The sequence below is a fragment of the Pristis pectinata genome, chromosome 1 (assembly GCF_009764475.1).
Source record: "Pristis pectinata isolate sPriPec2 chromosome 1, sPriPec2.1.pri, whole genome shotgun sequence".
NCBI lineage: Eukaryota > Metazoa > Chordata > Chondrichthyes > Rhinopristiformes > Pristidae > Pristis > Pristis pectinata.
The window spans coordinates 116,486,169-116,511,784 of record NC_067405.1 but is presented as its reverse complement, the minus strand read 5'-3'; the positions used below and the strand labels follow the sequence as shown (position 1 = coordinate 116,511,784).

The following is a 25,616-nucleotide window of genomic DNA, read 5'->3' as shown; positions in this document are numbered from 1 at the left end:
ATAACCAGAGGTATGTACACCAGTTAAATGCATTTACTTATATTAATAAACTAAGTCATGACCTCAAACTATCAAAATGAAATTAGGTATAGAATACAATTGTGGTAACAGAGTACAGGGCACTAAAAGTTGGTTACCCTCAACCATGTCATATTTGAATGCATGGCACATTCTTGAAATCTTTATTTCTACCATATGCATCAGTGAATGAGTGGAAGCTCCTTTCATTAGCTTTTGAAGTATTTACAACAGCAAACACAAGTGACTTTATTTACCAATATGGGGTTCCAATGAAGGACTTCCTCTTGGCAATAGTTGCAGTTATCTTTGCGGCCACACCAAAGTCAGCTGAAATGCAAAATCAGTACATTCACTTACTATTTTTTGAATGCAAGATCAGTACCATTGACTGGCTAAGTCAGTTTAATTAGGATGATGTTAGAGTCAGGATGGTGCTGGTTGCTGATCTTAATATGCCCACAAAGAATAAAAAGGTTTAGAGGATAGATTTCTTTTATTCTAACACCATTTTTAATTTGGCACCATCCATAAGGGAATCTGTGGCAGTCAAAGGGGCAAGCAGACCAGCAATTCCAGATTAATGAATTTTCACAGTGCACAATGTAGGGAATAAAAGTCACCCTTAATGATTATATAGAAAGATTGAAACAACTTGTGATTAAGCAAAAAACATAAATGATAAAACTACTTGCAAATGTTTGAGAGGATGAGAATCTACAATTCTAAAATTAATTTTTCCCTAGTCAAAATGAGGTTCCCAAAACATTCTGGAATCCAATAGAATAAATTGTTCAATAGTATTTCAGATTACATTCAAACAAACACAGCCAAAACATTTCATGCTTTTTATGGTGAGAATAATGGGCACATTAGCGATTCCCTGTTGCTATGAAGGCAAGAATGGCACAGCTCATAGAAAAGCAGCATTCACTGACAACAACTTATAGAATTAAATACTTAACTGTTCTTTTGCGCAAGTTTGTCAAGTTACATAAATTGTAACATCTAAGCCATTAGCATTCCAAGAGACACTGGAATATTTTGGGGACCACACAATGATTCTCCAGTTTTACAAGACGGGCTATTTATTGGGCAAATTAAGGATGAATTTTGGGCGAATTAAGGATGAATTTTATTTAAGCAAGATAGATTTCAGTAATTCTGATTACATTTGTATTACAGATTCTGATTGGATTACATCAGTTATTCATGAAAACTAGAGGTCTTACTGAATTAGAGAAAAAAAGACCAGTAGAAGATGCATTTTTCCTTCCATTCTTTTGGAAAGTTGTGACTAAGCATTCTTGCATTCCTGCCATCAGGAGTTCCAAGAGCATTTGTTTATTCATTCAAGGGACGTGGATGTCTCTGGTATTGCTAGCATTTATTATCCATTCGTAATTGCCCCTTAACTGAGGAAGCAGTGCCTGAAAGCGGGTTTCCTGCTTATGCTTTTAAATCATTGAAAAAGGGACAAGGAAACCACAAAGGCAAAAAGGAAAAAGAATATATCCAGCAAAGTTTATCAAGTTAGAAGAATTTTAATTTTTTTTATGATGAAACTAACATATTACTGAGACCACATGCAGTTACACACAAATCCAATATTACCAGACACATTGGCAATGAGAAACATTACAACCAATCCAGTTTCTTTTAATCAATGGTTACACTTTCCTGGGATCTTAATGGAGATTTACCCTCCCCTAGTTGGCCACCAATAAGCAACCTGTGAGGTCACCCATGTGAGATCAGCTAATTCAGCAGAGGTGTAGGATCAAACATCAGATTCTCTTCATTTGTGTGGCACAGTAGCATAACAGAGAGCTATATGGGCAATGCACTATCATGGCAGAATTGAAAAAAGCTTTCCATAAATATTTTAATTTTTTGATTGTACTTTTCAAGTTATAGTGGGATTCAGAACCAAAGCATTAATTTAAAATGAAGGTACAATGGAGGTATTCTATTTCAAAAGGTTTTTAAATTTCCATGTTGCCATTCTTTAACAAAAAAATCCCTTCAATCACCTTCTACAAAAGATACCTTGCATATCAATAGTTCCTCATGTGATTTCGGTAATTCCACTTTCTAGCTTCAAACATCAAACATACACATTACCTCAAAATGCATCTCCATTGCACTTTGTTATATCTGCATTTAGGCACATTTGAAAACTCTTCAGCCTAGGAATTGTGACCTTAAACTAGAATATTGACAGACACCTGCAGTTCATTGGTAAGTAGAAGAACAACTATGTCACTAAGGCTTGTTGATTCAAAAGACTTATCTTTCCTAAAATTACTTCAGCCACTGAATGGCAGGAAGCAAAATTGCTGCCACTGGTGGGACACTAAATCAAGAAGGAAGATAGAAATAAAAATATAACAAACATGCAAGAGTCCAGTAGAAGCCAAATTCCAACGCAAGCCAAAATTTTTATAAATGAAAATAAGAAAATCTGATTCATAAAGTTTACCATGTGAATATTTGGATAAGAATTGAATATTCTTAGATTCAAAGAAAAATGCTTTGCAAGTACATTGGCCAAGTATACGTTTCCAGAAATTTTCTGCAATGCAAAGTTGTTAATTGTCTAACATTTTGGCAATAACTGATTTATTAATATCTTATTTGTTGACAAGTAAATTGTCTCAAGTGATACTGATAACCAATTAACAATTCTCAAGTCAAGCCAACAGTGCATTTCACACAAGTAAAAAAAAACTGCATTGTGGGTATGAACCTGCACTCTGATGTAATATACCATTGTAGATGTATTTTGAGTTTTACCCTATAAACTGACTTGATCTTTTATTCCTCTACGAAAAACAGGACAATCATAAATGCACAAAAATAAATTCACCCAGTTCCGAACCTTGCATCAGCATTGCCTTATCAGTTTAAGAGATAATGTACATTTGATAAATGTTCTGAATCCCAAGCCATATTACTCACCTAACTTTACATCTCCATGATCTGTCAGTAAAATGTTGGCCCCCTGAAGGAAAACAGTTCAATTTTAGAAGTGCAGTAGATAATTCCTGGTCAACAGTAACTTCTACAAGCAGTTCAGTTCTTAATTTTTGTTTTCCTTCCATAGTCAAGGCAGCTGATTGCCAGTCTCTCTCAATACCACTGTTGATTCTTTTGTTTTACATAAGAAAGTGACCATATTTTCTATACTTCCAACAGCCAAGCATATTCCTTGAAAAACTTCATTTTCACTCTAATTTGATACATACAGCTTGATTTGACAATGAAAGACAGTTTTAAAAAAGCTGGTTAAAAACAAAGTTTCCAAACAAAATATAAATTCAGCCTCACCTTTATATCTCGGTGCATTTTTCCTTTGCTGTGCAAATAACTCAGACCCTACAAAGCAAGTTATATGTTGTTAACTGCAAATAAAAAGTACACACATGACAATAGTGCAAAAAAAAACAAATACAGACAAGGACAGCCATTCGTCTCTTCTTACCCAAAAAAATCTGCAGTCCCTTATAACAATTCTCTTACAACTATGGTTTTTGGTTTCACCGACCCAGTAGAAAAAGTTTTAAATAACCTTTTCAGGACATCAGTCTTAACTATCCCTTGAGTAAATATCCTTTTCTCCATCACTGTACAGTTTTAAAATGCTATTTAACAAACGATCTTACCAACTTCGCTATACAAATGGTAGTCCATTTCTTTGCTGAATATCATTACATAGTCAATTTCAGTCTTTGTCTCATTTGACCAACTTGATTTCTGCATCTAAAACATGCACTCAGAATAGAATCATGCTGGAATTAACAGAATCATGCTGGAATTAACAGAATCCTGTGTCTTTCCAGCCAGTATTTAACCATCCTCACTCCAATTGCCAAATCAGTTTTAAACAATTGCTTGTTGGAATCCAGTTAATTTCTTTCACATTTCTGGATTATATCCTGCATTTCCACTGTGGTAATCAGAGCACCACGTAATCTTACACACCAGGTTTAATGAAGAACTGTCTCAAAAATCTAGGAAGACTTTGTTGTAAGGTTTTCCAATTCACTTAAAAATGAAGTTAAATGTCTAGATATTTAAGCATTGTGAGAGTAACTATTTTGATACCCCCCGAGGCAGTATATTCCATATTCTAACCAACCTCTGGGTAAAAAAAAACTTCCTCAAATCCCTTCTAAAGCTCTTGCCCCTTACTCTAAATTTACTCCTTTACTTTTAGACACCTCTGCTAAGGGGATAAGATTCGTACCATCTACCTTATCAATGCCCCTCAATTTTGTATACCTCCATCAGCCTCATCGACTCAAAGGAAAACAGACTCAGCCTATCCAGTCTTTCCTTATAAATGAAGCACTCCATCACAGGCAACATCTTGGTGAATCTCCTCTGCACCCTCGAGTGTGATCATGTGCTTCCTACAATGTGACGATTAAAACTGTATAGTACTCCAGCTGTGGCCTAACCAATGTTTTATAAACTTGTACCATAACCTCCCTGATAATATATTTACTGGCCTGGCTAATGAAGACAAGTATCCCATATGTCTTCTACATCTACCTCTGCTGCCATCTCCATTGATCCTTGGACTTACACACCAAGGTCTCTTTAAGATCTTGCTTCTATTTGACAATGAACCCTCATTAATTCTCCCAAAGTGCATCACCTTGCAATTATCAGGATTAAATTCCATCTGCCATTGCTCTTCCTGTCTTACTAACTGATCGATATCACCTTGTACCCCTAAGCTATCCCACTTACCATCAACATCATCACCAATCTTCACATCCTAAGCAAACTTATGAATCATACCTCCTGCACTCACATCCAAATTGTTGATGTATACAACAAATTGTAAAGTTATACTGTAAAACAACTGAAAATATAAATTCAGCCTCACCTTTATATCTCAGCACCAATCCCTACGGTACATCACTTGTCACATGCTTCCAATGACAAAAACAACCCTTCACCACTTTCTGCCTCCTATTATCAAGCCAATTTCAGATTCAATTTGCCAACTTTCCTTGATCTCAGAGGCTCTAATATTTTGGATCAGTTTCCCCGTATGGGGCCTTGTCAAAGGCTTTACTAAAGTCCATGCAGATTGTAGAGCCCTCATCATTTGTTACCCCTTTGTAAAATTGAAATCAAATTGGTCAGCTGGCACCTCCCCCAACAAAGTGATGCTTACAATCTCTGATTAATGTTAGACTTTCCAAGAGTAGATTAATCCTGTCCCTTAATTTTTTTTTCAGTAACTCTCATCATGGATGCAAGACTTTCAATTACCTGGCTTATCTCTGCTAACCTTCTTGAATAAAAGCATCACACCTCCTGCCCTCCAAGTCGTCTGGCAACTTATCTGTGGCAAGTAAAGATTTGGAAATCTGTCAGGCCCCCAGCAATCACCTCCCATGTCTGAGATGTATCTAATCAGGCCCTGGGAATTTATCTACCTTTAAAGCCCACCAAGACCCCTAATACCTTCATTTTAAAGAAGAAATGTTCTAGAACTTCACTGTTCCCCCTCCTCCAATTATCCAGCTACAAGGTTCTTCTCCTAAGTGAATACAAATGAGAAGTACTCACTTAAGGTCTCACGTACATCATCTGGCTCCACACACAGCTAGTCCTTTTGGTCCCTAATGGGCCATACTTTTTTCCCCCTGAATATATTTATAAATTACTTTGATTTTTCTTAATCTTGTCTGGCAACGAATGACATTTCATACCCCTTTTGCCCTCCTCTTTTCTTTAAATACTATCTCCCCCCACTCTTCCTATATTGCTGAAGAAGCTGGTCCCATTTGCATGCATTTGGTGCAGAGAATGAGAGTCACTTATTACTCTCTAAAGAGCTGCATGGTCTTAATGGGCAGAATGGTCTCTTTCTGTGCCATAATGCTCTCATAGTTCTTGTATATAGTATTCGATATTTTCACCTAGAGGCAAAGGGGTGCCTTGATATACGATGAACTTCAACCCTTGCCTCTCGATCATGCCTCGCCACCCCTCTTTACTGTCAGCTTATAGTCTGACACTCAGTCTTGAATAAGTCATTACTTACTCCAGCTCAACATTGGGAGAAATGTAGTCATCACCTCTGGTATCCTCATAGGCATTACACCCTTGATACCATTCAGTTCTTTTTACCTCTGCCATTGTTTCAGGCTGAGTGGGACCACAAACATGACATTTAATCTCAGTTCACAAATTCTTTCAATAGACATGCTGTCTACCATCACCTGTGCAGCATTTGGCTCTGCCCAATCCCTTTGCTGTTAAAAATCTTGTGCAGCTGTTGTTTGAACCATTTCAAGTTTCTTTGCTAGTCTCATATCCTCCACCTCCTGCAGACTCCAAGTGTGCAAATCTTCTACAGCAGATGTATCGGACGAGTTGGATCGAAGTGCCTGTTTCCATGCTGTATTACTCATGATCCTAACCTCCCTCATTTTCAAATTCCTATACCTTCCATACGCTTCATTTCCTTTTCTTTATCCAACCTTCATCTCTTGACATCCACAGAGCTCCTTGGACTTGCTGTCCTTACCTTTCACCCTCCTGGCAACATGTTGGTCCTGAACTCTCAATATCTCACTTTTAAATAACTCTACTCATTGGATTTGGACTTGCCCCTAGTCTACTTTTGCCGGGTCCTGTCATATGATAATGAAATCAGTCTTCCCCCAAACTGCACCTCCCCCACTGCATTCAGGACTTTAATTTCTTTATCCTTTTCTGGAACTGTCTTGAAACTTAAGAGTTCTGGTCACCATATCCAAAATGCTCTCCTGCTGACACTTCAATCAGTTGCCTGAACACATTCCCAAAGATTAGGTTCACCATCACCACTTCTCTAGAAGGACAATCCAAGTTTTGTCTCAAAATGCTCTCCTGAATGCACTTCAAAAATTCCACCCTCTTTAGGCCTTCCCTAATTCAGTTAATATTGGGGAAGTTGAAATGTCCAAATAATATAACCCCATTACGCTTTTACAGGTCCTTCCTGACTTATCAACATCCTGTACATACGAAAGAGCATTTGGGAGACTGGTGGGATGGATGGGGGTGGATTTGCTGGCTGTTGTGGAGCTGCAGGCATCTTCTGTCAGGTGGGAATGGGGCATTATCATAGACAGTGAATAAAATTATCATAAGTTACAGGGGGATCTTGATCAGCTTGGTAAGTGGGCCAAGGATCGGCAAATGGCAGTCAATTCAGACAAGTGCGAGATGTTGCATTTTGGGAAGTCAAACTGGGGTAGGACTTGTTCAATGAATAGTAGTGCCCTGGGGAGTGTAGAGGAACAGAGATACCCAGGAGGGCTGAAAGTGGTGTCACAGGTAGACAGGGTGGTGAAGGCGGCATTTGACATGCTGGCCTTCATCAGACAGGACAAAGAGTACAAGAGGTGGGACGTTACGCTGCAGAGTGAGATATCTGCCCTCCAGGGGCAGCATGTTCCTGTTAAGATGAAGGGTAAAACCTGGCAAGTTTAGGGAACCCTGGCTGACGAGAGATTTTGAAGCTCTGGTCAGGAAAAAGGAGGAAGCATACACTGGGTTTAGGAGGTTGGGGACAAGTGAATCCTTGATGACTATAAAAAGATTAAGAGTACTCTTAAGAGGGAAATCAGGAGGGCAAAGGGCAGGTATGAGATGAATCTGGCAGGTAAGGTTAATGAAAATCCCAAGAAGTTCTGTAGATACATTAAGAGTAAAAGTGTGGCCAACAAGAGAGTAGGTCCTCTTAGAGATCAGCCGGGCTGCCTACTTCTTGAGCCACAGGAAATGGATGGGATTTTTTTAAACAAATATTTCTCCTGTGTTTACTGAGGACAAAATCATGGTTGCTCAAGATAAGGGAAACAACTGGAGGACATTTGTATTACCAGGGAGGAGGCATTAAGGAAGATAAATCCCCAGAGCCTGACTGAATGCATCCTAGAACTTTGTGGGAAGTCAGAGAAGAAACTGCAGAGGCCTTTGCGGAGATACTTGCTTCATCATTAGCCACTGGTGAAGTTCCTGAAAGTGGAAGGTGGCTAACATCGTTCCATTATTTAATAAGAGTAGCAAGGACAAGCAAGAGAACTATAAGCCGGTCAGCCTGACATCAGTGGTAGGGAAGATACTGGAAGAAATTCTGAGGGGCAGGATCTACCTGCATTTGGATAGACAGAGTCTGATTAGGAGATATCAGCATGTCTTTGTGCGTGGGAAGTCATGTTTGACGAATCTTTTAGAGTTCTTTGAAGAGGTAATCAAAAGGGTAGATGAGGGCAGGGCAGTGGATGTTGTCCATTTGGACTTTAGCAAGGCTTTTGACAAGGTCCCGCATGGTAGGCTGGTCTGGAAGTTTAGGTTTCATGGAACCCAGGGAGAGCTAGTTGGGTGGATTCAAAATTGGCTCAGAGGTAGGAAGCAGAGGGTGGCGGTTGAAGGTTGTTTAACAGAATGGAGGCTGGTGACTAGTGGTATGCTGCAGGGGTCAGTATTGGGACCCTTGTTATTTATATAAATGATTTGGATGCGAATGCACAAGACTTGATCAGCAAATTTGCATATGACACAAAATTAGGTGCTGTTGATAGTGAAGAAAGGTATTGAATATTACAGGGGGATCTTGATCAGTTAGGGAAGTGGGCTGAGGAGTGGTAAATGGATTTCAATACAGGTTAGTATTGGTTTATTATTGTCACTTGTATCAAGGTGCAGTGAAAAACTTGTCTTGCATACCGTTCGTACAGATCAATTCATTACACAGTGCATAGAGGTTGTACAAGGTAAAAACAATAATGGAATACAGAGTAAAGTGTCACAGCTACAGAGGAAGTGCAGTGCAGGTAGACAATAAGGTGCAAGGTCATAACAAGGTAGATTGTGAAGTCAAGAGTCCATCTCATCATATAAGGAAACCATTCAATAGCCTTATCACAGTGGGATGCGAGTCCTTGAGCCTGGTGGTATGTGCCCACAGGATCCTGTATCTTCCGCCTGATGGGAGAAGGGAGAAGAGAGAATGACCCAGGTGGGTGGGGTCTTTAGTTACGCTGGCTGCTTCACCTAGGCAGTGAAAGGTATAGATGGCGTCCATGTAGAGGAGGCTGGTTTCCATGATGTGCTGGGTGTCCACAACTCTGCAGTTTCTGGCGGTCCTGGCGGTCCTTCGCAGAGTAGTTGCCATACCAAGCTGTGATGCATCTAGATAGACTGATTTCTATGGCGCATTGATAAAAGTTGGTGAGTATCAAAGGGGACATGCCAAATTTCTTTAGCCTCCTGAGGAAGTAGAGGCGCTGGTGAGCTTTCTTGGCCATGGTGTCTACATGGTTGGACCAGGACAGGCTATTGGTGATGTTCACTCCCAGGAACTTGAAGCTCTCGACCCTCTTGACCTCAGCACCATTGATGTAGACAGGTGCACGTACACCACCCTCTTTCCTGAAGAGAATGACCAGCTCTTTTGTTTTGCTGACATTGAGGGAAAGGTTGTTGCCATGACACCATGTCACTCAGCTCTCCATCTCCTTCCTGTACTCCGACTCATCATTATTTGAGATACAGCCCGCTACGGTGGTATCATCTGCAAACTTGTAGAAGGAGTTAGTGTAGAATCTGGCCATGCAATCATGAGTATATTGGGAGTAGAGTAGAGGGCTGAGGATGCAGCCTTGAGGGGCACCAGTGTTGAGAATAATTGTGCTGGAGGTGTTGCTGCCTATCCTCACTGATTGCAGTCTGTTGGTCAGAAAGTCTAGGATCCAGTTGCAGAGGGAGATGTTGAGTCCCAGGTCTCGGAGTTTGCTGATGAGTTTGCTTGAAATTATAGTATTGAAGGCAGAGCTGTAGTCAATAAACAATAGTCTAATGGAGGCGTCTTTACCAGGGTCCAGATGTTCCAGAGATGAGTGTAGGGCCAGGGAGATGGTGTCCACTCTAGACCTGTTTCAGTGATAGGCAGTGGGTCGATGTGGTTTTCCGGGAGGCTGGAGTTAATGCGTGCACTGACCAGCCTCTCGAAGCACTTCATGATGGTGGATGTCAGAGCCACTGGTCAGTAGTCATTAAGGCCATTTTTCCTTAGGTACCAGGATGATGGTAGTCTTCATAAAACAGGTGGGAACCTCAGATGGAAGCAGGGAGAGCTTAAATATATCTGCAAATACCCCTGCCAGCTGATCAGCACACCATCCGGGCCAGATGCTTTCCTCGGGTTCACTCTCCGGAAGTCTGATCTTACATCCTCGATGGTGACCACGGGTTTAGTTGCATTGAAGGCTATCAGGGTGGGTGGTGACAAACCAATCCCCTTTTGTTCAGAGCATGCATAGAATGCATTAATCTCATCAGGAAGGGATGCGCTGTTGTGAGATACTGTTGTTGTGAGTAAAATTATGAAGGGCATAGATGGCGTGAATGTACACACAGTCTTTTTTCCCCAGGAAAAGGGAACCAGAAGCTAGAGGGCATAGCTTTAGGGTGAGAAGGGAAAGATTTAAAAGGGACCTGAGGGGCAACTTCTTCACACAGAGGGTAGTGCATATATGGAATGAGCTGCCAGAGAAAGTAGTTGAGGCAAGTACAATAATGGCATTTAAGAGACATTTGGATAAGTAAATGGATAGGAAAGGTTTAGAGGGATATAGCTCAAATGCAGACAAATGGGACTAGCTTAGGTGGGCACCTTGGTTGGCATGGACGAGTTGGGACAAAGGGCCTGTTTCCATGCTGTATTACTCCATGGCTCTAATCTGTCTGCTACATCCTTGACCACTGCACCAGGGACGCAACACACCACCATGGATTTACATCTACAGATACAGAAGCACCTGCCTAATCCCCTCACTATGAAGTCTTCTTTCACTACTGCTCTTAAACTTTTGCTCCTCCCCCCTTCTGCAGCGGAGTCATCCACAGTGCCGTGATCTTGGCTATGGCTGGCCTCCTCACAGAAAACATTCACTGCCACCATTTTCCAATATGGAGAAATGGTTCTGGAGTGAGATGCACTTGGAGGTTTCCTTAACTACTTGCCTGTCTCCCTTTCAATTCCTGGTGTTCACCCATTCCTTCTCTGAATACCTTTCCGTAAGCTGCAGAGTGACCATCTTTGAAAAATGTGGTATCAATGTAACTTTTAGTCTTGTGGATGCACCGAACTGCCTCCAGCTCTGAAACCCAGTGCTTAATCTTGCCAATCAGAGGCTTCTCCTGCACATGTAATCTTCTCCTTCAAAAACTACTTGGGCAGCTATTTGTTAGAAAAGTGACAGGTTGCAAGAAATGCACACCACAGAAATAATCAATTTAGTTCAAATGATCAGTACTTGTGATCCTTCTTCCACGAGTCTTCTTCCACTCGCTTCAGCTCAACCTTCAATTCTTTTCCCTTCACTTCCATACCTAGCTTCATCTTATAATGCACCAGCTACTCCATGTAGTATTGAGTTACCCATTTTAACCACACTAGGTAAAGAAATCGCTCTCAAACTCCTTATTTGATTCATTAGAAGTTACCTTAAGTATGGGACCCTGGTTACACTAGGTAATTGTCATGTAGAGGGAGGGGTGCAATATTTATTCACAATTATCAGTAACTGTAAGTAAAGGAACATGTTGCAGTGAATTTGTAATTAATGGTTTATGGTTATTCTCACTAGTTTTGGCTTTTTTTGGAATTTTTTATTATAACTAAATATATTTGCTTTGTATATTAGCTTACTATCACTACTGTGTATCATTTGGTACTATAAAAAGGATCCTATCTGGATGCATCACAGCTTGGCATCATAGAAAGCATCCTATCTGGATGCATCACAATTTGGTACGGCAGCTGCTCTGCCCAAGACCGCAAGAAATTGCAGAGAGTTGTAGACACAGCTCAGTCCATTACGAAAACCAACCTCCCCTCCACGGATTCTGTCTACAGCTCACTGCCTTAGAAAAGCAGCCAACATAATCAAAGACTCCTCCCACCCCAAACATTCTCTCTTCTCCTCCCCTTCCATTGGGCAGAAGATACAAAAGCTTGAAAACACACACCACCAGACTCAGGGACACCTATCCCACTGTTATAAGACTCTTGAATGGACCTCTTGAACGTTAAAGATGAACTCGACCTCACAATCTACCTCATCATGGCCCTTGCATCTTATTGTCTATCTGTACTGCACTTTCTCTAACTATAACACTATATTCTGCATTGTGTTATTGCTTTTCCCTTGTACTACCTCAATGTACTTATGTTTTGAAAGGATCTGTATGGATGGCATGCAAAACAAAGTTTTTCACTGTATCTCAATACATGTGTCAATAATAAACCAATTCTAATTCCATTTTAGCTACTGGCAAGAAATGCTTAATATTCAGTATATTTAAAGACATTATTATCCTACCTGCAAGGTTTCCCTGCACACATAAGCTATCTGCAGTTCCGACAGCGGTCCTGTTACTGGAAAAACAGAACTCATTAAATGATAATGCATTAGTCAACTTTAAGTTCCAAGTCCATGAACAATTCAATGAAACTCAACTCGTCCAAGACATCCCCCCACCCCACCGCTTTACTATCTTCTTTTGTCTCCTGTTCAGTTCTGAAGAAAGGTCTCCAACCTTAAATGTTGGCTTGATTTCTCTTCCCACAAATGCAGCCTGACCTGCTGAATATTTCCAGTGTTTTCGGTTTTTAAGTCTTAGTTTGTCTCATTTGACCTGTGATTTATTTCTGTATCTTAAACATGCATGCAAATTGATAAAACAACATGATGGAATTGAGAGAGATTCATGAAAGGCTAAAACAGTGGCTTTTCAGATACTCATCCTGTTCAACAAATATGATATACCCACCATCCATGAGACAAGGATTAAGACTTCTGCATGGGCAGCCACAATGAAGAATAAGGTGCCACAGTTCAGAAAGTTCTCCAATGAGGGTGAAGAGCAAAATAGAAATGTGATAACGAAAGGGGACTCTATAATTAGGGGAATAGCTAATGTTCTCTGCAGCCAAAATGTGAATTGTGAAGGGTGTGTTGCCTACCATGTGCCAGAGTAAGGATTATTAAAGGCAGCTAGAGAAAATTCAGAGTGAATCCAACTATCATTCATCCATTCTGCAATAAACAACATAAGAACATGGAAGAAGTCCTGCTGAAAGTGTCAGTAGTCAGTCTCTAAACTAAAAAGCAAAACTGCAGAATGACCTCTGAATTATTGGCCAGGCCATGTAGTGTTGAAACAGAAAATCAGGAGAATTAGGAGGTGAAGGGCTGGTTTGGGAAAAACAAGTTCTTTTTCATTAGACATGTATATTGGTTCTAGGACAGGAGGGAGTTGGACTGATGGATGGGCTGCACTTGAACAGGGTTGGGAGACTGGCCCTGATGGAAAGGGAAAAATAGTGAGGTGGCAAAGATTATACACTAATAGGAAGGGGAGAGATTAACAAACAGTCTAAATATAAACAAAACAAGAACATAGGAAAGAATAAAGTGAGGACATTAACAGCAAAGGAACAAACAGATTTATAGAAACTTTAAGACGGTTAACCATAAAGTATGAGGAAATACTATTTAAAAGTTTGCACAGCAATGCTCAGTGTTTACAATAAAGCAGGAAAATTGGAGGCAATTACAAATTGGAAGGAACCAATTACAATAGGGGTTGCTGAAATATGGATACAGGAAACTAAACATTGCAAGGTATAACACTTAGAAAAGGTAGAGGAAAAATGGGGAGGAGGGTTTGAATGTTATTGGGGATAACAGAATGGTGCATAAATGGCAGTAGCCATTACAACAATATATGGATAGAGATAAAAGATAATAAAGGATTAAATCACATAAATAAGCCTAGTCTACAGACCACCCAAGAATGGAAAGGTGGTGGTGGAAGAAATATGGAGATAAACTAGGGGTAAAAAGCATTGAATAATCATGGGGGGATTTCACCCACAAATTATTTAAACAGAAGAATTAGGTAAATAAGAGAGAAGAATGTGACTTCTATGGTATACACAGGATTTCTTTCTAATCCTAGAAATTTCAACAGGAGGATCTGCAATTGGATCTAGTAATGGGGAATAAATTTGAATAAGTGGTTAAAATAAAAGGGAACATCTTGGCATAATGACCACAATATAATATGTTTTAAGATGATAATTCAGCACACAAGTATGACAAATACCAGGTTACCAAATAGAGAAAATAAAACTGATTTTGATAGGCTTCGAACAAAATTTGGGGAGATAAAATGAACAAAAACTGATACAGAACAACAATGAGAAACATTTAAACAATAATCAAAAAAGTTCAAGAACAAACTAAACACTTATGAGACTCCAAGGATGAATAAAGACATAAAAGGAATATGAGGGCAAGGAAATTGGTGATGACACAAAGCTAGGTGACACTGTGGACTGTATGGAGGAATGATACAGGGTGGCTACAGAGGAATACAGACAGCTGAGCCAAAGGGCAAGTACATTGCAATTGGAAAATAATGTACAAAAATGTAGTCATCCATTTTGGTTAAAAAAAAGGCAGAGTTCTTTTTTTTGAAAAAAAGATAAATTTAAGAAGAATGCATCCTGGGCATCCTTGCATACAAAACACTAAGTTAATAATTAGAAAGGCATGTTGGCCTTTATTGCAAGAAAATTCAAGTACGAGAGGCATCTTGCTCAAAATATATACAGCCCTGATCTCCCTACCCAAGGAAAGATATACTCATAAATGAAGGACTGCAAAAGAAAAAAGTTCACAAGCTAGATTCCTGGGATAATGAGTCTGTCATAAGAGAAGAGATTAAGCAGACCAAGAGTGCACATTGAGCTTAGAAGAATGAGAGGTGTTCTCATTGAAATATACAAAAATCTGAAGGGTAAATGTGGACTTGATTATTTCCCCTGGCTAGGGTGTCTAGAACCAGCAATCACAGTCTCACAACAAAGGGTCGGCCATTCAGAACAGGGACAAGTAGAGTCCTCAAGCAGAGAGTGAGGAATCTTTGGAATTCTCTTGAGGAACAAAAAGATTGTGAAGGCTCCATCACTAAGATTTTTTTTGATAATAAGAAAGCTGAAAAGCGATTCCCAGAGGTGTTTAAAATTATGAAAGATTGTTTATAAGGCAAGTACAGAGATAATATTTCCATTTGAGGGGAATAGAATCATGGGAAACCATCAATACAAGAAAGTCACCAAGAAATCCAATAGGAAACTCAGGAAACTTCTTTAGACAAGGAATGGTGAAAATGACAGGGAATGTTTGAAATAGTATTGCTGCATCTGAGATGGCTGGAGAGCAGGATAAAGGGTTACAATGACAGATTTACAAAAGTAAAGAGTTTGTTTCTATGTCCCCTATCTGTTTAATAGCCTCCTCCTGTAAACTTTCAAAATAATCAATTCTATAACTAGAGGAGGGTGGAGGAACAGATAGAAAAAAAATATGGTATTGTATCATGGAGGGGAAAATAATCTCAGGTATGCAGTACTGTACAGTCAGAGTCGTACTCTATACACAAAATATAACAGTGAGATGGGGAAAATATGATTAAAGTATGAACAAAACACACACAAAAAAGGAAATAATTAAACATTAAATTGAAAACAGGAAATAAGCAGTGACAAGAGAAAGGTATCCATGAGGACCTTGGAAATGTTCAGTTACCAGCATGGTGGATCTTCCATGATACCATTGCTCAAAAGGTAATAAGCTGCTACTTTGTATACAATCCAAAGGATTCAATTCTGCAGGTATTCTAGAGCAATTATCAATCCAGTGACAGAAGCCTTAAAATTATCCTTTGCACTGGGGGAGAAAAGTGGGGTAAAATAAAGAATTAGTTAACCAAGGAAAATTATCAAATGAACCTTGGTAAAGTGAAAGGACAATGTAGCATTTATTTAGAAACCAAATAGAAAAGCTTAAAGTCAATTCACAAGAAAAACAATCTTGTAGCAATAAGCCAATCAATCATCATTTGCTAGCGATGGTGGGCAAATATTTTGGGTGCAAGTCACTTCCAAACACTCAAAACATTAACTTCCTTTTACTAATGCTGATGCCGCCCTATCTGTGCATTGTCAGAATTCACAAAGAGGTTTTCTTCATTCATTGGCTCAGAGGTAGGAAGCAGAGGGTGGTGGTTGAAGGTTGTTTCTCGGAATGGAGGCTGGTGACTAGTGGTGTGCCACAGGGGTCAGTGTTGGGACCCTTGTTATTCATTACTTATACAAATGATTTGGATGCGAATGCACAAAGCTTGATCAGTAAATTGGTGGATGATACAAAATTAGGAGGGAGGTGTTGATAGTGAAGAAGATTATTGTAGATTACAGGAGATCTTTATCAGCTAGGGAAGTGGGCCGAGGAGTGGCAAATGGATTTCAATATAAATAAGTGTGAGATGATGCATTTTGGAAAGTCAAACCAGCATAGGACTTATACTATGAATGTTAGGGCACTGGGGAGTGTAATGGAACAGAGGGACCTCGGAGTACAAGTGCATAGTTTGTTGAAAGCAGCGTCACAGGTGGACAGGGTGGTGATAAAGGCATTTAGCACTCTGGCCTTCAGTCAGGGCATTGAGTATAGGAGTTGGGACATTATGTTGCAGTTGTACAATTTGTCGGTGAGGCCGCATTTGGGAGTACTATGTACAGTTTTGGTCACCCTGTTATAGGAAAGATGTAGTTAAACTGGAAAGAGTGCAGAAAGGATTTACAGGGACATTGCCAGGACTGGAGGGCCTGAGATATAGGGAGAGGTTGGCCAGGCTAAGACTTTATTCCCTGGAACATAGGAGAATGAGGGGCAACCTTATAGAAATGTTTAAAATTATGTGAGGCATAGATAAGGTGGATGGTAACAGGCTTTCCCCAGGGTAGGGGAGTCCAAAACTAAGGGCCATAGATTTAGGGCAAGAAGGGAAAGATTTAAAAAGGGACCAGAGGGGCAACGTTTTCCACACAGAGAGTGGTGAGTATATGGAATGAGCTGCTAGAGGAAGTGGTTGAGGCAGGTGCAATAGTATCACTTAAGCAGCACTTGGATAAGTACATGCAGGGGCGGGGCTTAGAGGTATATGGGCCAAACGCAGGGTATTGGGACTAGCTGGCTGGGCAACGTGGTCGGCATAGACTCTTTGGGCCGAAAGGCCTGTATCCCTGCTGTATAGCTCTATGACTGTTTGTAATATATTAACTTAAAGACAATTACTGTCATATTGCAAATATAACCAGAGCCTACAAAGAGCAATGAACTAAATGCTTTGGGTCAAGATAGATGATAGGAAATAGTAATTGTCATTTGGATGGCCAAAAACAAGGAAAAAAGGAAGTTGAGGGGTTGCAGGTGAGGAAAACAAAACTATGCAAGCTCAAGCAACATACCATGGTACATATCCTGAAGGGATCCACCCCCACAGTATTCCATACAGATCCATAGCTTCTCACGGCTAAAAAAAATTAAAAACACCTTTCAGACAATGTTAGATGCAGTTATGTTTTGAAAAACAAAATGGAAATGTTGTAATGAGCATGATACAGTGTACTAGTTGGTTGAAGACAAAAGGGAAAAACTAACAACACTAGAACAGTAATAAAAATTCATAAAACTTTTCTTTTAACAATGTTAAATGACAATATGTATGAAACCTTAAAGGCAATCCATAGAAAAAAAATCCACAACAGAAAATTGAAAAAAATTCCCATTTAATTGATATCATTTGATTGAAAGGATTGAGTAAATAATTTTCACAAGGTAAATGCCAAATATCACACACACCCAAAGTGGTATTGTAAATAAAAACTAACACTTTTTAATTTATGCTTTGCATTTTAAAAATGTTTACCTACCCAATGTATGTGTTTACAGTGCTTTGGCAGGCTATAAATTCAACAGAAAATTAGGCTACTGATCATGCTAATTTCCAAAAATAAGACCAGCACCTCAAATTCTAAAATTCTGAAGAAAATCGGTAAAGACAAATTCAGTGAGACAAGGCCTATTCATTACAGGAAGATAGTTCTCCAATTTTTTTTGCTCTTGCCAATTCATGCTTTTATTCCCAAAACTCTTCTTAGTAATGGCAAAGCCCAACAATTTGCCAAAACAAAAAGAGAATGTAAGCAGTTTATTCAAGCACCAACTATCCCCTCCCACTCCCCCTCCTTCGTAAGGAGGGACATTATAATAACTTCATATAGTAAAACATTCCAATGTATTCCACAGGAAAAATTATTAAACAGAATCTGGACCAAGCCTCACAAGTACTTAGGATGGGTAACTGAAAGCATGGAAACAAAGGCAGATTTTAATGAGGACCTAAACAGAGTTGGCTTGGAGCAGTTGGGCCTAAGAGTTCATTCCCATGCTGCATGACTCTTAAGACTCCAAGAGGGAAGGGATTTAAAGAACTAATTCTGGAATTTAGGACTTCAGCATATAAACATACAACTGCCAAAGGAGCAAGAAATAAAATAAGATCCACAAGAGGTGTCCAAAGATGATTACAAAGATAACAAGGGGAAAGATGTGGCGTGATCTAAAAAAGGTAAAAAAAATTCAAGAACACATTTTATATCTGCAAATTGGGACATGACTAGCAGAGGGTGGATGAACATATTTATCTAAGTGCAAGATGGAAAGCTGTTAGAAGTCATTGGAATAACTGAGCTCAGTAGAAACAGGGGTGCTGATGAGGAGTTTAGCAGATGTAAGTAAGGCACAGTGATGTTACCCAAGTGAAAGTAGGCCATCTCAGTGAACAAGATCCAGAGAGATAGCCAAGCTCCGTTTCCTTTTTATTCTCCCCACTAGAGATCCATATACAGTATGCATACAATCACCATGCTAAAATAGGAAATCTATTTTTTCACCTACAAGTGTAATATCCAAACAAACCTAGTGTAGAAATTAACCAGCTGTTTTGAGAAGAATTCATTAATTTTAAAAAAAGTCTGATGGTCAAGGAGAAATTATCACAGGAAAAGAGTTGCCTAAATGGCAAAATTACAAAATTTACACTTAAACAAGGTGGCAATTCTGACAAATATTTAAGCATGTGCCTTTCCTTTCATTGTTTTTATTTTAATTTTTAAGATATGATTTCTTACAAAATTCACACAAAAATAAGGTGAATCATTTCGAGTTTTTAAAAAGAACATCAAATTTGTCTCAGATGAGAGACTTGGTTAAAATACACATCAAATTACAAATTAAGCATACAAAATGAGCAGCTGTAAATGACATTGTGTATAACTATAATTAATCTCGCTAATTTATCTGAAAACTCAAGTATATAGCAAAGCAATTAGTGGTTTTGTGTTGACATCGATGGACAGGGTGTGAGAACTCCACAAAAAAAGGGTCTGTCAGTTGAAAATCAACTTAACCCAAAATAAAGCAACATGTCTCAGCATTCACAAGTAATGCCAACTCCTGATTTTTCAGCAGAGTTATTTTTGCTCCAGCCCTTCCCCAGCCCCATGTTAAAATTCCCAAAAAATGACATCAGTAAAATACAAACTTTTAATGTTATTGGGCGTGAATGACAGAATTACAGTTACTTGCTCTCAGAACAAATAGCTTTTGCTAAACCTTGTTTTCCTGAAACCATGCTATTTGAAGATGACACTCAAACTGCATTCCAACCTCACCAAGATCCATGGCCTCATGCCACCTCAAATATAGCCTCACACAAGTGCAATGAATGTTTTGTCTATGGAGGTTAAAGTCTTTGTCAGTCTTACATTTTGAACCCCAGGATCATTCCAGGTTGCTGCTGCTGTGGATCTTTGCTACATCTCACAGATCACTGCTCACTGCTGAATTAGGGAGGTTACCCAAACTCCATGTTCAAGAATAGAGGATTGTTTTTCCTTCAGCCCAGTAAAGCAGGCAGACCAGACACTGAGAAGTTGCCTGCATTGCAGCTTTCCAAAAGTACACATAATTACTGATTGAACATGTGCAGAATTCCTCCCTGAAAATCTACCTGAAGTGTCTGATTGCAGGTCTTTTGGGACCCTGTGGCCCCCTTGCACAAAAAACGTGCCTCCTGTGGAGACCAGCCTGTCTGGGTCCCTTTAATTCCCTACGAGTATTCTACCAATCCTCTCCCACCATTGCAGCATCCATTCCTTAAGTTGCAACGTTCCTCTGTAACTAGACAAGTGCTGCTTGAATGACCCTTTAAGAGCTGGATTCAGAGATCGCACCTGCTAGATTAAAGATCGCCAAATGCAACAACCTGTAACATTTCCACTCTGCCAAAAGTGGTACCAGACAACACTAAAGAGGGAAACCCAACAACACTGTTGTGAAGCTTGTACTTTATGGAACATTTACACATGACGTTGAGGTGACACATAATAGTCTTAACTCAATTGATACATAGTAAAGCCAAAATATATTTAGATCTTACACCGAAAAATAGTTTATTTCCACTTTTCCTTAACTTTACAATGGAAGGAAAAATCTTAAAATTTGAGGCTGTAATGAAAGTTACAAGAATTCGCTGTTTTTATGTAAAAACACCTTTTACACCCTCAAAAGGTGGTAACTGCCAACAATATAGGATTTGGTGGTTGAATTGTCCAGCAAGCTTTATGATAATATTTACAATGTTTTCTCTCCCCTCTTAGAATATTAGTATTCGACTGCATAGGTGGAGTCCATTGGGATATCTGTAAAAGGGTATTTTCCAGAGATTCATTTCTCAGCTATATCTCAGAAACAATTTAAAAATGCTTGTTCTCAAATGCTTGATCATTTTCCTACTGCAGAACACCATCTTAAAATCTGCAGCAGGTTCAGGCAAAACTAAAATGGAGTAAACATTTACTTGAAAGTTTGCCAGAAAGTAAATTTAAAAGAACATAGAGCCATTCCCTTCCTTTTACTTCAAAAGCACTTTCTCTTGTGGATTTACAAAACCATAGACAGGAAAAGAAACTTCATTGTGTAACCCTGAGTTATGTTATTCAAGATGATTGTATTTAAATGTCAGAAAAAAACAGCAGAAAACTCTACATGCATGGAGTAAAGCAGCATTTCCTGGATTAGAGATGCAATTTTGGATAGACAATTTATAAATTTAAATGTGATGAACAGACTCAAACATGTGAATGTACATGTCATATCTAACAGTTAATGATGAACTAATGCAGTCAATGATCAAAATTACAAAATAATGAAACAATTTAAATTGTAATTCTGCAGATTCATGACTTTGTAGTGGACATAGAAAAGCAAATAGAAGCTAACCACTTCTGTACTGATAACCTGGATGTTTTTGGAAAGCTGGTCTTTATCAGTACCCCCAAATCTCTCCAAAAAAAGTGTATCTGAACTCTTAAGAACTGAATATGCATGCTATATAATGAACAAACTCAAATTCTGAAAATAAAACAACTGCAGATTCTGGATATCTGAAATAAAAACAGAAAGCGCTAGAAACAGTCAGCAGGTCAGGCAGAATATGTGGAAAGACAGATGGAGTTACTGTTTCAGGTCAAATACCCTTTTGTCAGTAAAATAGGTTGAAGACATGCATTGCTTCAGCTGAGTAAAAAAAAAAGTAATTTAAAACAAAATGCTTACCTCAGCAAAGCTTTCAAGATAACAATGCATTCAAATGTCTAAATGTTTTACTTGGTATGTTCTGCTGACTGCCTACATCATTTCCCGAACTGCAGGGAGGTGCATTTAATCAGAGAAGGGTTCTCGGGCTTAACTTTAAAAAAAGGTGATAGGAATTTTCCTCAAGTTGTTTATGACAAAAAAAAATCAAATCTATGAAAGTACATTGTGACATAGCCAGCAGAGTCATCGGGCAGTACAGCCCTTCGGCCCAAGTCCATGCCGACCACGGTGCCCACCCAGCCAGTCCCAATTTCCTGCGTATGGCCATCTCTCTTTCATCCCCACCCCTGCATGTACCTATCCAAGTGCTTCTTAAATGATACTATTGTAACCGCCTCAACCACTTCTCCTGGCAGCGTGTTCCATATACTCACCACCCTCCGTGTGAAAAATTTGCCCCTCAGGTCCCTTATAAATTCCCTCTCACTCTAAATCTATGCCCCCTGGTTTTGGACTCCCCTACCCTGGGGAAAAGACTGCTACCATCCCTCATGACTTTTATAAACCTCTACAAGGTCACACCTCATTCTCCAATGCTCCAAGGAATAAAGATCTAGCCTGGCCAATCTCTCCCTATAACTCAGGCACTCTAGTCCTGGCAACATCCTCATAAATCTTTTCTGCACTCTCTCCAGCTTAACCATGTCTTTCCTATAAGAGTGACGAAAACTGTACATAATACTCCAAGTGCAGCCTCACCAATGACTGATACAACTGCCACATAATGTCCCAACTCCTATATTCAATACCCTGACTGATGAAGGCCAGCATGCTAAACACCTTTTTCACCACCTGTCTACCTGTGATGCTGCTTACAACAAACTACGCACTTGTACTCCTAGGTCCCTCTGTTCCATTACACTCCCTGGTACCCTACCTTTCATTGTACAAATCCTACACTGGTTTGACTTTCCAAAATGCAACACCTCACACTTATCTGTATTGAAATCCATTTGCCATTCCTCAGCCCACTTCCCAAACTGATCAAGATCCCCCTGTAATCTATGATAACCTTCTTCACCATCAACACCACCTCCTAATTTTGCGTCATCTTCAAACTTACCAATCAAGCCTTGTGCATTCGCATCCAAATCATTTATATAAATAACGAATAACAAGGATCCCAACACCAACCCATGCAGCACACCACAAGTCACTGGCCTCCAATCTGAGAAACAACCTTCAACCACTGCTTCCTACCTCTGAGCCAATTTTGAATCCACCTAACTAGCTCTCCCTGGACTCCGTGAGACCTAACCTTCCAGACCAGCCTACCATGCGGGACTTTGTTGAAGGCCTTGCTAAAGTCCAAATAGGCAACATGCACTACCCTACCCTCATCTACTTTTTGGTTACCTCTTCAAAAAACTCTAAAAGGTTCATCAACCATGACTTTCCATGCACAAAGCCATGCTGACTCCTGCTAATCAGACTCTGTCTATCCAAATGCTGGTAGATCTGGTCCCTCAAAATTCCCTCCAGTAACTTCCCCACGACTGATATCAGGCTGACTGGCCTGTAGTTCCCTGCACTTGTATTTACTTAGATTAAATTCAGCTGCATTTGAAGTGTTATGCTTGAGACAATTTTATGTGTGGTATATTAATGGTAAATGAATATTTTTCATTGCTCAAGAATCATAATGCAATATTTCACTAAAAGATGACTTTGAAAACTCAACAGCTCTGAAATAAAAACTTGCAATAACTTTGATTAAGCAAAACATTTGTAATGATGCATTTTTTGGATGTTAATTTTCCATATTCACCTTAGGTAGCTTCCAAAATAGGCCACAATGTTAGCATGCTTACATTCCTTTACCATGAAGATTTCTTGCTGTATAATGGAAAAGTCATCTCCTGTGAAAAGAAAAATAAATATTACAGCATTTCTGTAAAAGCTTACATTAACACTCTTTAATACTTGCATTCAAGGTCATAAATTACATCCTATTTGACAATATCCTTAACAAATTCAATTTCTGACAAATGTTGATCACACCTTTCTTTTAAGTCTATCACCAAAATAGATGGGATTGGCCTTATTTCATTCCATTCCCTAATATGTAGACAGAATAATACCAATGGCTTCTCAACCTGCTCTCAGAGACAGGTAGGCAAATTAGTGGTTTGATTAGCGGTCACAGAGAGAGGGTTTTAAATATGATTCAAGCAAATAAAATAATTGAAGATACAGGAGTGTAGGAACTTAAACATTTGTCATTTTCCAGCTCATATATTCTTGAGAAGGGTCTTTAAAGTCACCATGGATCAAGGGGAATACAATCAAATCAATCACAAACTTATTAAGTGGCAGAGTAACTCCAGGGGCTAGGCAGCCGATTCCTCCTAAACTATGGTACAAGGTACATTTTAGGTCAGTGCACAAGAACAAAAACTGAAGGGAGAATGGGTAAAATGATGAGGACATTATGATTAAAGCAGCCAATTCAAGAAGAGAGAAAATTATTATTTGTTAACTTTAATTAAACATTTAAAGTAAAAATATAAAATGTGAATTAGTTATGAGGAAATGAGCTAAAAATTCATTCACTTTTCTTTGTGAGCAAACCAAGGAAAATGCTTTTGGAGATTTAAGGTACAAATTAAAAATGGAGAGAATGATGACACCTACAGGGAGAAATAGGTACAGTGCAGGGGATAGAAGAATCATTGTTGGTTGGCTGGAAGCTATCAAATCTAATCAGTGCTAAGGATAAAGACATGTCCTTCAGTTGTGCAAGACCTGGTAAAGGAGGAGGATCCTGTTCTGGCACACCAAATAACCAACTGTATAGTTTGAATGAGGAATGGAGGTTTTTCTGGTAATTTAAGGTGATAAGGTACAACTTAATAAGCAAAAGTAATAATCTTTTGGTTACTACTCAAGCTATGCACAATTGGCAAGGGACAAAAGATCGTAAGTTCCAAACAGAACTGAGCACAAGACTGGAATTCCTGTGCGAAGTTGCTGGCTGAGCTCTGGCAATTTCCTCGCTTTTCTTAGCCACTGAATTCCACAAGATGCCTGGTTGCATGGCACAAAGTAGCTACATGTTCCCAGTACTTGCACTGGATAACCTGCTCATGGATTCCTTCACTAAGTCACACCAATTCATTTAAATGGAGATTTTACAGCTTCTAAATGAAGGCACCACAAAGAACCTTGCTGATGAGAGCAGGAGTATCTGTACAGATATAGATGCAGTTAATTGTGGGACAACTGACAGACTTTGACACTAGTACTGGTGCTGGAGAAAGCATAAGCTGTTCCTTTGAGAAAGATGTCTAAAACTAGACCAGTGTCTTAGTGACTCAAATAACTTGAGAACAAACAGGGCTTTAAACAAACATAGGGGCTGAAGGGTTTAAAAAGGGCAAATTTAAATCCAAAAAGTGAAGGCTTAATAGAATTTGAATAAAAACCAAGCAAGCAGGAAAGGATAAAATTTATTAACAAGATATTAGATGCTGAGGCAACATCAGGATAAATTAGAAAAGTTATGCATACTATATCTGAATTCACAGATTATTTGTAACAAAATGAACTAATGGTACAGAGGTAAATGGGTTTAATCCAGAAGCCATTACTGAGATATGATCGTTGAAACTTGAGGATATTTGACTTAGAAGACAAATAAGGCAAAAGGAGCAGTGATAATAAAGGATAAAAAAAATTGAAAGAAGATCTTGGCACAGAAAAATCAGTGTAGGATCTGCAAGGATGGGGATTCGTAATAAAGATCAGAAAACACAAGTCAAGTCTTAGACTCCATGGCAATAAAAGTTGGACAGAATACAAAATAATACAAATAATACAAATATAATAATCATATGATCAGGCAAATCAATTTGGCAAAAATAGGTTGAAAGACAAATTAATGGAATGCATTTCTGACAGTTTTCTGAAATAATAGGTTGTACCAAATAGGGAATAGGTCCA

General features: G+C 39.1%; 1 protein-coding gene across 3 annotated transcripts in view; it reads right to left on the bottom strand.

The window, feature by feature from the left end:
- The window catches only part of map4k5 (mitogen-activated protein kinase kinase kinase kinase 5), a 126,312-nt gene that overhangs the window by 51,637 nt on the left and 49,059 nt on the right, over positions 1 to 25,616 (bottom strand). For all 3 annotated transcript variants that reach the window (XM_052031251.1, XM_052031244.1, XM_052031259.1), the window contains exons 3-8: positions 23,443 to 23,533; positions 17,420 to 17,484; positions 12,420 to 12,475; positions 3,349 to 3,396; positions 2,980 to 3,022; positions 276 to 348 (exon numbers count right to left, since the gene is read on the bottom strand). In XM_052031251.1, coding sequence (XP_051887211.1) covers positions 276 to 348; positions 2,980 to 3,022; positions 3,349 to 3,396; positions 12,420 to 12,475; positions 17,420 to 17,484; positions 23,443 to 23,533 — 376 coding nt within the window. The remainder of the gene's footprint in view (positions 1 to 275; positions 349 to 2,979; positions 3,023 to 3,348; positions 3,397 to 12,419; positions 12,476 to 17,419; positions 17,485 to 23,442; positions 23,534 to 25,616) is intronic.